This window comes from Anomaloglossus baeobatrachus, chromosome 9 (assembly GCF_048569485.1).
Source record: "Anomaloglossus baeobatrachus isolate aAnoBae1 chromosome 9, aAnoBae1.hap1, whole genome shotgun sequence".
Classification (NCBI taxonomy): Eukaryota; Metazoa; Chordata; class Amphibia; order Anura; family Aromobatidae; genus Anomaloglossus; species Anomaloglossus baeobatrachus.
This window is the reverse complement of record NC_134361.1, coordinates 126,139,445-126,156,305: the sequence shown is the minus strand read 5'-3', so window position 1 is coordinate 126,156,305 and position 16,861 is coordinate 126,139,445. Positions and strand designations below refer to the sequence as shown.

The window sequence follows — 16,861 nt, the reverse complement described above, 5'->3', positions numbered from 1 at the left end:
GCTGTGAAGTGTACAACTAGGGCACAAGCGCTGCCACTGAATGGGTGGGTGTGTGGGGCACAATTTTTGGAAAAAAGGGAGGCTCCGCTTGGAGTAACCCTTGCTTGATGTGTTTTTAAAAGAAGCCAAGATGAACAGAGCTGGGATCAGGAAAGACTTTGCTACCTACCCCGGTGTCATCCTGGGGACGGATAAGAACGGCGTATTTTGGAATGTGCTTAATGCAAATCTAGCTGTGAAGTGTACAACTAGGGCACAAGTGCTGCCACTGAATGGGTGGGTGTGTGTGGGGCACAATTTTTGGAAAAAAGGGAGGCTCCGCTTGGAGTAACCCTTGCTTGATGTGTTTTTAAAAGAAGCCAAGATGAACAGAGCTGGGATCAGGAAAGACTTTGCTACCTACCCCGGTGTCATCCTGGGGACGGATAAGAATGGCGTATTTTGGAATGTGCTTGATGCAAATCTAGCTGTGAAGTCTACAACTAGGGCACAAGTGCTGCCACCGAATGGGTGGGTGTGTGGGGCACAATTTTTGGAAAAAAGGGAGACTACGCTTGGAGTCACCTTGTGGTGTTTTACATGATTTTAGAAGGGCGTGCCATGCCTATATCTGTGTGTCCTCCTCTTTTTCCTTGTCCAGCTGTTTTGTTTTCGCATGAGTATATGTCCTTGTCACTTTCCCATGTGTTTGTGTTGTGTTGTGAGTTGTTTGTCACCTTTTGGACACCTTTGAGGGTGTTTTCTAGGTGTTTTTATGTGTTTGTGATTGCCTGCCATTGTTTCCTATGCAGTTCGAGTTCGGTTCGTCGAACGTTCGACGAGCCGAACTCGAACGGGACCTCCGTTCGGCGAACCGACCTCGAGCCGAACCGGGACCGGTTCGCTCATCTCTAGTCCCCAGGGCAGTTTTAGTAGTACACAGATATGGCGGTTTTTCTTCACAGCCTTTTCAACTGTCACTTTAGTGCAGCAGCCTATGGCTCCTCAGATGAAGAAATAAAGTGCGTCACACCAATTCATTAACTCTGACCAGATTTTACTTGCAAGTGTTAAAAAGGGGTTCAGTTTCTGATGTTACAGTTTTTGGTGATCTGGGAACAGTTCAGGATCTCTGCACCAGGTCAGTTGTGTGGCCTCCCTGCTGCGCTATGTTTCTCCTTGGTACTAGGCTGCCTGTAGCTGTACCTTGTCCCTCTCTCACTGTCTTCACCTGTATGGCAGGCAGCGGGAGCTTCTCTAAGGGGCACTGCTGTACTCACTGCGATCCCTAAGCTCTGTGTAGCGGCTTTGCCTTCAGGTGCTGCTGCGGCCAGGAGATCTGCAGTCTCCCTGGCCCCCGGTCTAGATTGCTGGGCAGATTAGATCCCTCACAATCTCGGATGCCGGTGTCCGATAATCAGCACTGTTCCTTGGGGATGAACCGGTCTGGCTCCACCTCCCCGGTCACTCCTCTTTTGCCTCACTCTTGATCCCTCAGGCGCTCACACAGTTACTTGTGCGAGCTAAGCACTGCCCTCTCCATTTTGATGTCTTCCCTCACTCTCTGCTCGCAGTCTCCTTTTTTCCAACTGTCAACTGTCTCTCTGACTCCGCCTCCAAACCTGGATTTAAAGGGGACCTCACCTGAACTCAACTTGTAGAGCTCCCCCTCCAGGCTTGGAGTGGAAATGTTGTATGTGGGATTACCTGATGTGGAGATCCTTCCCCGCCCAGGTACAGGTATATTTGTGGCAACTGAACCCTGGGGTGCCACACACGCAACACTTTGTTTTGGTACCAAAACACATATCTGTTCTACTTAGGCCGACTATATAGACAATAAGACTTGCTGGCTCTGCTCTGTCAGTTTTTCAGTTACAGTTAAAACCTTAAAGGGACAGCACCACATGTTTGCATTGAATGTTGCTGTAGAAGATTTCCAGGACTGTGTTGCTGAGCTGTGTGGTTTGCCTTCCCACTGTTATCATCTACCTTATCTGTGCGGCCTCAGCAAATAAGGGTATTCAGGGGGGTAATGGGTTTTGTCTATGTTTAGGTAGATATGTTGTAAGCTATTGTGCTGCGCCACTAGTAGGTCGTGTTCGCACACACAGACACACACACACACACACAGACACACACACACACGCACACACACACACGCACACACACACACACACACACACTTTCTCCTGCTACCCAGAGGGATTACCAGGTATTAGACGACTATTTAGACAGTTCCTTTGGTTAGGCAAAGGTTGGTGAGAAGGTGGTATAAATCGACATTATGAGTGGCGTAGCATAGGGGTGTTGACTTTTGGCCTTGTGAATAGATTGTTCTATTCTTTCTGTTTTATGCATGTTTTTTTTGTTGTTTTGGTAAAGTAAAACAATCATTTATCGGCCCAACTGCCTAGAGTCCTTTTCCTGGTGCATGGTTTAGCTGTATACTGGTGAGCCCACCCTGTACACAACTTTCAATGAAGCCTAAGTCGCAGTGGGAAGCTCACTGTGCTATAATGCGGCCTAGCAGGGCGGGCCAACCACCGTCTGCCACATAAAGTACATCCGCGTGCTCTTCATCCTCTATGATTGTGGGGACAGCAGTCATACATGCTTTTGGACGCAGACCTTCCACCTCTTTACCCGCAACAGGCAGTGTGATTGGCAGGTCGTCAGTTGTTTTTGAAGTGGAAACAGCTGCTGGTGTTGAGCTCTCTCAGACATCGAGAGCACCACCTTTGGATGAAGGCAACATTATATCTCCACCTGCACCTTCCTCATAGATTGACTGGGCTAGCTGCAGTTAAAGAGATGGAGAGGTTGGGTAGCTTTCTTGACAGCAGTGGTACGCCACAGACTATCACACACTGATACTATGCCCAAAGAAATTGCCTGGACTTTTTGCAGTTAAAAATTGGCTACTACAGATGAAGAGGTAGGGTAGCTTTCTTGACAGCAGTGGTACACCACTGACTATCACACACTGATACTATGCCCAAACGAATTGAACAACTTTTTTGCAGTTAAAAATTGGCTACTACAGATGGAGAGGTGGAGTAGCTTTCTTGACAGCAGTGGTACGCCACTGACTATCACACACTGATACTATGTCCAAAGGAATTGCCTGGACTTTTTGCAGTTAAAAATTGACTACTACAGATGGAGAGGTGGGGTAACTTTCTTGACAGCAGTAGTACACCACTGACTATCACACACTGATACTATGCCCAAACAAATTGAATAAACTTTTTGCAGTTAAAAATTGGCTACTACAGATGGAGAGGTGGAGTAGGTTTCTTGACAGCAGTGGTACGCCACTGACTATCACACACTGATACTCTGCCCAAAGGAATTGCCTGAACTTTTTGCAGTTAAAAATTGGCTACTACAGATGGAGAGGTGGGGTAGCTTTCTTGACAGCAGTGCTACACCACTATCACACACTGATACTATGCCCCAAGCAATTGCCTGAGCTGATTTGGACAGATGCTGTGAAAAACACTCGCACAGTGCTGGCACAGACCTGCCTAGCAAAAATTGCTATGAACTGCTCTAATCTAGCCCTGAAAAGGGCTGAAATTACAACTAGTCCCTACTCCCTAAACCGATGCCTCGATTGCACTTTATAGCGCCCACAGCAGCAGCGGGAGCGGTGACTGACAGACACCCGCAGCACTGAGATAATGGCGGCGATGGGGAAAATTGCCTGGCCTTATAGGGCATGTGACATACACAGCCAATGACACATGCCCTTGCTTGTCTGCCAAAAATGCACTTTGCTGTGCATGTGTCTGTGATTAGCTGACAGCCTGGCCCGCCTCACTGGACCCGCGGTTAGGAAAAAAAAATGGTGATCACCATTCTTTCAGCACTCAGCAGCACTGATCTAAACCCCGTCCCCCCCGCACACTATACTCTGAATTTGGATAATATTATAATTAACATTGAATGGCAGTATTACTGTGAAAAGCCAGCTAGTAACTAGCTACGCTTTTGGTGATCGAACCGTTATCGAACGGTAATTCGAACTGTTGAACGTGAAGCTAATCGTTTGAGTTTGTCGAACAACTCAAACATCGTCAAAAACAGATCAAACTTCAGATTGGCGAACAGTTCGATTAGAACACGGCTCAACTCTAGTCCTGGTGCAGCTGCACTGGCTTGACTTCTGTGTAACTTGTAATGTATGCAATACATTGATGAGTATTTAAAGATAATCAAGATGACAGTCAGTAGTCTGCAACTCCTGAATGTAATCTATCAGTTTCTGATTGTTAATGACCTTGATTTTGTTTTAAGACAGTTCCACTAAGTTTCTAATTTTTGTCATGGCACATGTAGCACATCCACACAGCTGATTCAGCTCTGCTAGGTCTTATCAATACAAGATATAGATTGTGGCTGCTGCTCTGGCCAAATCTAAACCCGTCAATTGATTTTCACATTAGTGCACACAATAATATCTATCAAATAGAGATAATTTCCTGTTGAAAATACATTAAACATTATGTAGAGCTCTCTGCTAGTCCCTGCTGGTTTATATTGATGGAGCATAAATGGAGTACTACGGCTCTCACTGGGTGGATATAAGATTGCACTTCCAAATATATTACAATCCCTCCTTCATTCTGGCTTTTGTGTCATGTAATTGAAGGTAGGAAGATTCTGTGGTGACTTGATTTGTAAAATGAATCGCTGTTGGCTATTTGGCCACCAACTATCACATGGTGACCACTACAAGCTTCCAATCGGAGTGACAGCAAAGGTTTAACCTGAAAATGAGACTTTTCTCATTTTCAGGTTAAACCTTTCCTGTCACTCCGATTGGAAGCTTGTAGTGGTCACCATGTGATAGTTGGTGGCCAAATAGCCAACAGCGATTCATTTTGACTCCTCTATAAAGATGTTTTTTTCAATCTGGAAGAATGTCTTAAAGAGAGAGAGGTAACAAGCATCTTTTACAGAAAGATTTTCAGTAAAGCTAAATTGGCTAGGCACATGGAGAGGTGTGTTTTTAGAGTAAGGAATAGTGCTAAGCGGGCCCGGACTGTAAACGTCCAGATCCATGCGGTTTCAGCACTATTCCCGGGCCCGACCCGGGCGCGGGATTCCGGCTGCATGATCCAGAACCGGCAATTAATAAAAATGAAAAAAAAAAACAATAAATAAATGAGCGTTTCATACTTACCGATACTCTGTCATGGCGGCACACTGCTTCCGGGTCGCTCTTTCACTTTCCTGTGCTGTGCACGCAATCACACAGCTTCCGTGTTTTCCCCGTCCACCGGCCGTCCTCTCAGCTGTGATTGGTTGCAGGCTGACGCGCCCCCCAGCCTGTGACAGTCTCTGCCGCGGTCATCGCTTATTGCGGCTCAGTAATAGGCTGCACTCAGAGCAGGCAGTCTCCTATATAGCTGCTCACTCTGACATGTAGCAGTGCTGGATGTGTCGCCGTGGGACTCCTGTGGATTACGTTGGAGCTGCAGGGTGTTTGGGCTTAATAAAGTGGTGAAGCAGGGTGTGTTTTGTACTTTATTCCAAATAAAGGATTGTTCTCTGTGTCTGTTTATTTACTGTCACTTACAGGTTTGTGTGATGTAGGTATCTGATAGACGCCTGTGCCATCGCACAAAGCTAGGGTTTAGCAGCAGCCATGCGCCGCTATTAACCCCTTCTATTACCCCGACTGGCACCGCATCACGCCAGCGGGAAGAGCCGGTATCACACACTGGTATGGTCACATCTAATAGATGCGGCAATACCGGGCGGCTGAGGATATACCAGCCCTCAGCCGGCATTATCATGGCTGGGAATGAAAATTAGGGGGGACCGCACGTCGTTTTTTTTTTATTATTACGATTTATTTTAAAAAAAAAAAGCAAGTGTTTTTTTTCTACGCCGCAATCACACTTGTGAGGAACTCCCGCGAGTCTGACATCGCAGAACAGCTGCAAACTTCTGACAGGAGCGTGCATGTGTTTCTAGGTACATGCACGCTCATGTTCAGACAGCAGCAGGCTGTGCTGGGTGATGTCAGACCCGCACGAGTCTGACAGCGCATCACCGCCACTGCTGCACACTTCTGACAGGCGTGTGCATGTGTTTCTAGGTACATGCACGCTCATGTTCAGACAGCAGCAGGCTGTGCCGGGTGATGTCAGACCCACACGAAATTTGCATCCCTTGGCCCCCAAAAATAAAAAAAATTATAAAATTCTGCCACAGGTGGAAATTTGGTGCTGAAAGCTGGTACAGGCGATTTCAGCACCAAATGTGCACCTCCTGGCAAGAAACCGCGGCAAAAATTGCGGGAAAAAAACCGCGGCAAAAACCGCTGCATAAAAATTGCGTCAAAACACTGCGTTTTTTTGCCAAGAGGTGTAGATTGGATGCAGGAATATGGTGTAAAAATCACACCATCAAATTTGCATCCCTTGGCCCCCAAAAATAAAAAAAAAATAAAAAAAATCTGCCACAGGTGGAAATTTGGTGCTGAAAGCTGGTGCAAGCGATTTCAGCACCAAATGTGCACCTCCTGGCAAGAAACCGCGGCAAAAATCACGGAAAAATAACCGTGGCAAAAAATGCGGCATAAAAATTGCATCAAAACACCGCGTTTTTTTGCCAGGAGGTGTAGATTGGATGCAGGAATATGGTGTAAAAATCACAGAATCAAATTTGCATCCCTTGGTGTTGTGAATGTCAGTTATGCTTATGCTGCTGTGAGGCTCCCTCTTGTGGCCAGGAATGGTTTGGTCAGAGGCCAGGTATGTTGAGCAATGGGCGTTTCCATTGCTAACTCTCTACCTATTTAAACCCTGATCTGATAGCGGGCTATGCCGGATGTCAGTTGTTCTTTGTTCACCAGCCTGCTTCATCCTGCTCCAGACAACATCTACTCCAGATAAGTGCTTGGCTGTTTATTTCTTGTTTGGTTCTTTTTTCTCTTATCTGAGTTTGTCATTTGCTCTGCTTGTTTTCAGTTTATTTGCATGCAGGGATCTTCCCTCTCAATTGCTTAGCTGGGAAGCTCCCTGCAGCTATGTTTGGAGTATTGCCCCTATTAGTCCATGTGTTTGTTGCTTCTTGAATTTGTAATGGTTCCTGCTTTCTGTTCATTGGTATGACAAGAGCGCCTGGTATAGGACGGAGTTCAGATCTAATGATCTGAGGGCTTTTTTGTACTATCAGGTTTTTGGATTTTTCCATTGTTTTTCTCTGGCCACCATCAGTCCCTTTCCTGTCCTGTCATATTTAGTCAATGGGGCCTCACCTTTTGCTAATCCTATCATCTATCTGTGTATTGTGTTTTCCTATATCACCGCAGTCTTTGAATGTGGGGGGCTTGCTATTCTTTATCTATTTTCTGAGGCAGAGAGTTTTTCATCTTTCCTTCCTTTAGGATAGCTAGTTCTCCGGCTGGGTTCGCGGTGCACAGGATGTTAGTTCACCCCTCAGCTACTTCTAGTGTTGATGGTTAGTAAGGGGATGGCGGCCAGATTAGTTGCCAATACTCTTGTCACCTTTTACCAATGATTTATGGTGGTCTTCCATGGTTCCAGATCATAACACCTTGGCCCTCAACAATAAAAAAAATTAAAAAAAATTTGCCACAGGTGGAAATTTGGTGCTGCAAGCTGGTGCAGGTGATTTCAGCACCAAATGTGCACCTCCTGGCAAGAAACCGCGGCAAAAATCGCAGAAAAAGAACTGCTGCAAAAAACACGGCATAAAAATTGCGTCAAAACACCGCGGTTTTTTGCCAGGAGGTGTAGATTGGATGCAGGAATATGGTATAAAAATTTCAGCACAAAATCTGCATCTCTTGGCCAAAAAAACTGCGTTTTTTCTACTAGGAGATGCAGGTCTGTGAACTCAGTGACCTCCACCTGAGGTCAGGTTGCCTGCGATAACAGATGAAGGACCGTGGGAACCTCCAGCTGTGACCGCAAATGACCTGAGTGACGTCACCGCTCAATGCGCAGCTCATTCATTCTCTGGAGCTCACAGAGAGCGGTCAGTCGTGCCGCTCTCTGTCATATTCAGATGTAGCAGAGCTGAAGCGGCGTGGGACTTCCAAATAAAGGATTGTTCTTCGTGTCTGTGTTTATTTACTGTCATTTATAGGTTTGTGTGATGCAGGTATCTGATAGATACCTGTGCCATCACACAAACCTAGGGTTTAGCAGCAGCTGTGCGCCGCTGCTAATCCTGCTATTACCCCGACTGGTACCGCATCACGCCAGCGAGAAGAGTCGGTAGCGCACACGGTATGGTCGCATCTAACAGATGCGGCAGTACTGGGCGGCTGCGGGCTGAAGATATACCAGCCCCTAGCCGGCGTTATCTTGGCTGGTGATGAAGATTAGGGGGGACCGAATGTCATTCTTTTTTTTTTTTTTTTTTTTTTTTACTTTCACTGGAATCACACATGCGAGGGGCTCACGCGATTCTGCCATGGCAGCACCCAGTAAAGCCTTGCACGTGTGACTCTGGTCACTGTATACACAGCACAGATACAGCGCGATGGCGGGGGCTGCAGCCGCACGCTATAACTGTGCTGCCGAGTGTTTACCACCGTGAACTGAACTGACCGACAGTGCAGTGCTTTCCCCGCCCACCGGCCGTCCTGTTGCCTGTGATTGGTTGCACTCTGACACTCAGGATGGGGGCGTGTCTAGCTGCAATCAACACGCGCCGGTGGGTGGGGAAAACAATGAATATTGAATTGTCGGCTCTGGAAGGTAACAGCGTGACCCGGAAGGAGTGTGCCGCCATGACAGCGCCTCGGTGAGTATGCCGCGCTCGCTCCAAGCCCCCTAGCCCCTCCACAAATGTTTTTAACCTCCAGATTCCGGTCCCCATTGACTTATATGGGCACTGGATTCTGGAGCGGATCGGACTTATTTTTAAGTCTGTTAATGATCTGCCGGCCCCGGATTATTGGCATCCCGCTCAACTCTAGTAAGGAGCTATCCATTATAAGACACACTTTGTCATGGTTGGGCGGCTTTTTAATAAAAAAAAAATAAAAAAGAGGTTATTCATTATTATGACAATCCCTTCTTATCCCTGCATTTGCCCTTATTACACTGTGTGCAGAATTATTAGGCAAATGAGTATTTTAATCACATGATACTTTTTATACATGTTGTCCTACTCCAAGCTGTATAGGCTTGAGAGCCAACTACCAATTAAGTAAATCAGGTGATGTGCATCTCTGTAATGAGGAGGGGTGTGGAGTAATGACATCACTACCCAATATAAGGTGTGCTTAATTATTAGGCAACTTCCTTTCCTTTGGCAAAATGGGTCAGAAGAGAGATTTGACATGCTCTGAAAAGTCCAAAATTGTTAGATGTCTTGCAGAGGGATGCATCAGTCTTAAAATTGCCAAACTTTTGAAGCGTGATCACCGAACAATCAAGCGTTTCATGGCAAATAGCCAACAGGATCGCAAGAAGTGTATTGGGCAAAAAAGGCCCAAATAACTGCCCATGAAATGAGGAAAATCAAGCGTGAAGCTGCCAAGATGCTATTTGCCACCAATTTGGCCATATTTCAGAGCTGCAATATTACTACAGTATCAAAAAGCACAAGGTGTGCCATATTCAGGGACATGGGCAAGGTAAGGAAGGCTGAAAAACGACCACCTTTGAACAAGAAACATTAGAATAAGACTGATTTTTTAAAGGTTTTATGGACTGATGAAATGAGAGTGACTCTTGATGGGCCAGATGGATGGGCCATAGGCTGATCAGTAAAGGGCAGAGAGCTCCACTCTGACTCAGACGCCTGAAAGGTGGAGGTGGGGTACTGGTATGGGCTGGTATCATTAAAGATGAACTTGTGGGACCTTTTCGGGTTGAGGATGGAGTGAAGCTCAACTCCCAGACCTACTGCCAGTTTTTGCAAGACAACGTCAAGCAGTGGTAAAGGAAGAGGTCTATATCGTTCAAGAAAAACATGATTTTCATGCAGGACAATGCTCCATCACATGCATCCAACTACTCCACAGCGTGACTGGCCAGTAAAGGTCTAAAAGATGGAAAAATAATGACATGGTCCCCTTGTTCACCTGATCTGATTCCCATAGAGATGTGTCCCTCATGAAATGTAAGATCTACAAGAAGGGAAAACAGTACACCTCTCCGAACAGTGTCTTGGAGAATGTGGTGGCTGCTGCACGCAATGTTGATTGTAAACAGGTCAAGCAACTGACAGAATCTATGGATGGTAGGCTGTTGAGTGTCATCATGAAGAAAGGTGGCTATATTCGTCACTAATTTTTTGGGGTTTTGTTTTTGCATGTCAGAAATGTTTATTTCTAAATTTTGTGCAGTTATTTTCATTTACCTGGTGAAAATAAACAAGTGAGATGTTAATATATTTGTTTTTTATTAAGTTGCCTAATAATTCTGCACAGTAATAGTTAACTGCACAAACAGATATCCTCCTAAGATAGCCAAATCTAAAAAAAAACCACTCCAACTTCCAAAAATATTATGCTTTGATATTTGAGTCTTTTGGGTTAATTGAGAACATAGTTGTTGATCAATAATAAAAAAAAAATCCTCTAAAATATAACTTACAATTCTGCACACAGTGTAGCTTATACTCACCTCTTACATTTAAAGCGCCACTCCACGGCTGAGAAAAAAAAAAAAACAAATATGCTGGAGTGGTGCTTTATGAGATGCATGCCTCTCACAGAATCAGAAGCATCTGACAAGTAACATGCGCCACGAACCTTACTCCAGACCAGGACTGGAGCAAGATTCTGGTGTAAGGGACACATTATCATGAATGAGAAGAGCTGTGATGTCACACTGCATTCCAAAAATTTCTTGCTGCAGCTTCACCACATGTGGCAGAGCTGGGCAAATCTGGCATGAAAATGGCAAAAGTTGCAAAACAAAATGTATTTTATGACCATCTCAAGTTAATGCTGAGAGTCTCAGGGAAAGTTTATACTGATGGTTGTATTTTGGTAAGAAAGTATGTGTGCACTTGCATATTATTGTAATGTAACAACAGGCAGGCCTTTTTTCATGTTTTATTTTCCAATTTTGGTGCACATTCCTGTCTTTATCATAGTTATTCTATAGGCCTCAATATATAGTGGCCATTTACTCAGAAACCTTAAGAAGTAGTAGAAAACAATTATCAAGAGCAAAGCAAACCAAATTATTATACTGCATAAGATAAACTAATGAAAAAATGTAACAAATATGATCATGTCAACTTGTGTTTGCCAGTATGTGTCTGTGCTAATTATTCATTATTGCTCACAGTGGATAACAGTGGATGGCCGAAACTGTTTGATACCATTCAGAGTGCCAGAGGCAATCAAGCAGACCAGGGCGAGGAGATACATGAATATGAATGTGGTAAGTTGGCAATGAATAAATGGACTGTTTGGATATGCTTCCAATAAGTGGAAAAGAGGATATGATTTGTAATTAAGATAACTTGCAACCATATAGTACATATAAGCTTGTTCTACAGAAATCTCTGTCCTGATCACCCAATACGCTTGCATTCATGGGTCAGATGTTGAAGCATTTGCTTTGAATAAAGAGAATAAGAGAAGACAGTAGGCTTCTGTCAGACACCACTGGTGGTGGCTTGCGTTCAGTGTGCCTGATGTTTTTTTTACTGTGACACTATCTGTCATGGGAAAGTTAACAAGTCCCTTTACACAATGATATGCCCATAACATGATAGTTAATAGGTTTGGCCAACATTAACACAGCACATTTGGTCATGTTACAATTGTAAGTATAAAATTGAAGGATTATTTTTTCATGTTATGAAACTTAGATCAAACCTAACAGCATGTGTTGGATAACCACTACATGAATATAAGCCAAAGAAAAAAGAGTGGTATAACTCCAATATAAAAACAAAATTTTTTATTTCACATTTATAAAATCAATACATAACATTATCAAAATACAAAATTCACAGCAGTAAATCCTCAATAGAAGGTGAGCTGGTATCATACATAAAGAAATATATTAGACGTTCACAGAAACATGTCAGCAACCATTAGCAATAATATTCCATACAAATAGTTTAGAGGAAAGAGTACAACCAAACATCCATTAGGGCTTAAACAGTTAATCAGCCTCCATATAGGATAGTGTAATCCCTATAAAAAGTATGGACATCAAAAACCTGAACATGTACTGACCAGTAAGGTAGATACCGCAACACCTGCCTGTCCCAACGCGCATTTCACCTTCTTCCTCAGGGGACGTATATATGATACGTCCCCTGAGCAAGAAGGTGAAACGCGCGTTGGGACAGGCAGGTGTTGCGGTATCTACCTTACTGGTCAGTACATGTTCAGGTTTTTGATGTCCATACTTTTTATAGGCATTACACTATCCTATATGGAGGCTGATTAACTGTTTAAGCCCTAATGGATGTTTGGTTGTACGCTTTCCGCTAAACTATTTGTATGTTATGAAACTTGTATAGTTAGACAGCATGAAAATAAACAGGTTTCTATTGATTTGCTTGCTGCTATCTGCTGACATTTGTCTGCTCTGAGAGCTTTTATCTTATGTAGCACCTCTGAGGTATTAGGTGCCACCAAATGTAACCATGTGGAAACCCAAAGCCCAGAATATCCGTGCCAGTCAACACACCAGCACCCTCAGGTCACATACATAACCCCAATTCCAAACTGGGAGACTGCCTAGCAACAGGTAAAAGGGATGGGCATTTATTGTCTAATTGCCACCCAATCTGTAGGGAGAGACCCAGCAAGCGGAGGGGCGAGTGGTCAGTTGGGAAGTTGAAGAAGAGAGTTGGAAGTAAAGGAGTGAGGCGTGAGAGAGTGAGGAGTGAGAGAGTGAGGAGTGAAGTAAAGAAGGAAAGGTGTAAGGACCTAAATTAAGACCGGGATGTTGTAAAGGAGAGATGGACTGTGGAGTAAGGAACCGGGACTCCAGGGACCGTGAGTTACCTGTGGAAGTATTGTAGTGGCCCGGTCCAGATTGTGTCTGTTTCTTTAAGTACCTTTACTTATATGTAATATTATGCTATATGTTATAAGTAAAGCATTTTTCATTTGTTGTGTTCTGGCACCATCTACTGGAGAAAACTGTAAGAATCTGAAGTGTGCATTGGGTGTTATCCTATTGGCCAGTTCTTGGTCACATGACTCAATAGGGGGAGCTATTCTCCAGCCTCTGTCTAGAAAGAACTGGAATGTTCTGGTTCTGGTTGAGTCTCCTCTGAGGGCAGAGATTATGTGGAGTTTCTCTTCATCACAAGACTCCTACTAGGCCCAGGCCTAGAATTTCATCATTTCCTGACTTTTACAGCCAATATACTGAAGGCTTCCTATCCTGAATCCTCACTAGCCAGATATACATCTCTTCAGACAGTAGTGCATACTGATTATATACAAGACCCTACTGCATGCAGATTGGGGAAGTTTGAGGGTCTCCCGCCCCACTGCAAAATTAGTGGCTTGCATGCCATTGTCCACGCACCAGCCGTCCGGTACCCATAGCGCGCTGGGCAACTGTCTACATTTGCTTACAAGTACTGCACGTGTCTGAAGAACTAGCAGTGCAATCAACCCCAGGACTCCAGGTCTGTACAATCTTATTATCATGTCTACCCTCTAAGCTCCAAGAGACTCTGAACCTGCTTCTAAAAGCATAACAGAATTATATCTGAATCAAATCGTACTCTTAAAAGCTCCAGAACCCTAATTGCACTTCAGCATTCAACTCCAAGCTGTATTTGCCGTGGCCTACCCACAAAAGACTGCAAAACATACAGTATATTCCGTATTGATTTGCTTTGTTCCTACTATATTAAAGCAACTGTTAGACCATGTCTGTGGACTGTCCATCAGCTGTGGATACTGTTTGGGGGTGGATAGCAGGGAACATCAGGACCTTGTAGACCACCCAGGGAACACGGCCCCTGCAACCTCGCGCCAGAACAGCAACTGTGACATATAGAACATTTGAGGTCCTCTGTCCCTGGGCCCATACAAAGGTCGAATTTGGCATCATGAACAGGATCATTCCTCTGTGCCTATCTTCTCTTACTACACTACAAGTCTCAGCATTGCTCATTAACCTCTATCTTGCCAGTGAATACTGCCAAAGACCGTTTCCTGTTATATGCTGGGGTTAACAGCACTTGCACCAGCTCTTCTACTCTCATACCTTCCAAGTTACTCAAATAAGTGCAAATCCTCATTCACAGCAGTGCTATATTCAAGAGGGGGAGCCTTCTATCTCAGAGACCTTGTTGGTGCATAATAGTGCATCCCTTAAAGCTGCAGTGTCGTCATTATTCTTAAAGAGACAGTACTTGCATCATCACCAAAATGTCTGAACCTCTTCATAATGACCAGGCCGACTCTATTAACTCTGTATCATCATCATCATCAGCTAGTGCTCCAGTGGAACGGGCTAATGCCGCCAACCTAGTTCCAGCCCCTGTCATGGCTACCGGCATGCCATTCTTCATTGGAACCTCTAGTCTCTCAAGCTACAGAAGAGATCCTCATACACTTGCTGGGTTCAAAGAAAAGATGATGTATACTCTTGAGCTTTTCTCACTTTCTCCCCATCAGCAGGTACAACTTCTCCTGGGACAGCTTAATGGACCAGCTGCTGAGGAAGTCCGTTCCTGGCCATCTACCGAGAAAACCAGTGTAGAACAGATCCTCACCCGCCTGAGAAAAGAATTTGAATGCCAATCATCCACTGAGGTTCATCTCAAATTTTACAACAGACGTCAGGGACCAGGTGAGACTCTTAGGGACTACGCACTAGCCCTTCAGTCTGCCTACAGGGCTTTACAGCAAATAGACACTATAGATCCTGCTGCTGCAGAAAACATAATCACTGACAGATTCATAGAAGGTTTCGACTCCAGGCTAGTACAAAGTCAACTCCGCATGCTAGCAGCACAAAATCCAAACATGACTTTCTTAGACTTTAAAGCTCTAGCCCTGCGAGTAGTGTGTACTGACTCACTTTGTACCAGCTATGCTCTTGTGCCTCGTTCCTCAGACCTTGCTGCTGGAATTTCTACTGTATGTCCTCTTTCACCTGTTTCCCCTATGCAGGCCACACAGTCTGTGCAAGCCCCTACTCTCATTCATGCACCTCCTACCACGGATGCACTTGTCCAAGTCCTTGAATCTGTATGCCAAGCCTTAAAGGAGCTAAAAGGCCAACCCCCTGCATCATGTGAATCATCTGTAAACCAGACATTGTCCCCATAGCCACGTTCTAGTAGGCCAAGTCCTGATAGGCCCCCTCCTTAAAGGCCTCCATCTGGTGATTGTGTGTACTGTACTTATTGTGAGCGTCTTGGACACTACAAGTATCAATGCTATAAGTTAAACGGGCCACCTCCGAAGCAAAGGGCCGCCCCTTGGGAGGTGAATCCAAGTCCCATTGTCCCAAAGGGACAATCACAATGGATTTCCCGGTTTATCTCCAAATGCCCGTATATAACCATATGGATCGATGGTGTACCTCTAGAAGCTTTAGTGGACACTGATTCATAAGTCACCACAATTGAGCGACAAGCCTTTGAAAATAATTGGGACTTTGATCTCCTGAATCCAGTGGGTAAAGCAAAGTTAGACTTAATTGCAAGTAATGGTCAACCTATTTCCCAGCTAGGCAACTGGGAACCCACAATCCAAATTGGTGATCGCAAGTTACCAGGTCAAGGTGAAATTGTTACTGAAGCTGAGGGAGATACAACAGCAGTAGTGTTAGACATGAATGTCATTCGCCATGTGCTTACTGAATTGCTCGCTGCGTTGCATGTTTATCTCCCTTCTGCTTCTCCCCCTTACAGGCAAGCTGTTCAGCGGACTATCAAAGTGCTCTGTGCCCAACAGAAGTTTGCCAACAGTAAAGGTGTGATCTGCCGTGTGCGTATCACTGACGCACGACCAGTTACCCTGTCAGCCAACAGCGAGACTCTAGTCTGGTGTCGAGCTCGACCAGGAATTGACAACGAGGACTATGTAGCTCTTCTTGACTCCATCCAGATTGAAGGACAGCCCCTGGTAAAAGCTGCCAGAGGTATTGTCACCATCTCAAACGGTAGAGTACCAGTACAGCTAATCAACCTAAGTGATGCGCCCATCGAGCTATACAAGTTTAATTCAGTTGCTCAACTGTATAGCCTTGATCCAGAAGACATCCTAGATGAAGAGACGCTTGCTCATCAAAAGTCGTTGAAAGCCGCTCCCAGAGGCTCTAATACACCCACTACCTTCTGGTGGAATGAACTTAATGTTGGAGATGCTAACACTCCTATCGAATACATCAATGGCGTAACTAAACTTGCTAACCGACACAGCCAAGCTTTCAGCAAGCACCCTCTTGACTTCGGCAAGACTACTCTGATCCAGCACAAGATCAACACAGGTGATCATCCTACTATCAAAGAAAGATACCGTCCAGTACCTCCTGCTAACTATCAACAAGTAAAGAAGCTGTTAAAGGAGATGAAAGATTCTGAAGTCATCCGAGAAAGTCAAAGCCCATGGTCTGCACCCATCGTCCTGGTGAAGAAGAAGGATGGTAACATCAGATTTTGTGTTGACTACCGAAAGTTGAATAACATAACACGCAAAGATGCCTATCCTCTTCCACGGATTGAAGAATCCATCACTGCTCTTGGCTCAGCTGCATACTTCTCCACTCTCGACTTAACCAGCGGTTACTGGCAAGTACACGTGGCTCCTGAGGATAGAGAAAAGACAGCTTTCACCACCCCAATGGGACTCTTTGAGTTTAATGGTATGCCGTTTGGGTTATGCAACGCTCCTGCTGCATTTTAGCGACTCATGGAAAGATGTCTTGCACCTCAA

The 16,861-nt window shown here is 44.8% G+C and overlaps 1 protein-coding gene across 2 annotated transcripts in view; it reads left to right on the top strand.

Moving 5' to 3' along the window:
• LOC142251311 (relaxin receptor 1-like) overlaps positions 1 to 16,861 on the top strand; it is a 1,991,578-nt gene that overhangs the window by 819,488 nt on the left and 1,155,229 nt on the right. For both annotated transcript variants that reach the window (XM_075323995.1, XM_075323994.1), the window contains exon 3: positions 11,277 to 11,372. In XM_075323995.1, the coding sequence (XP_075180110.1) occupies positions 11,277 to 11,372 (96 nt within the window). The remainder of the gene's footprint in view (positions 1 to 11,276; positions 11,373 to 16,861) is intronic.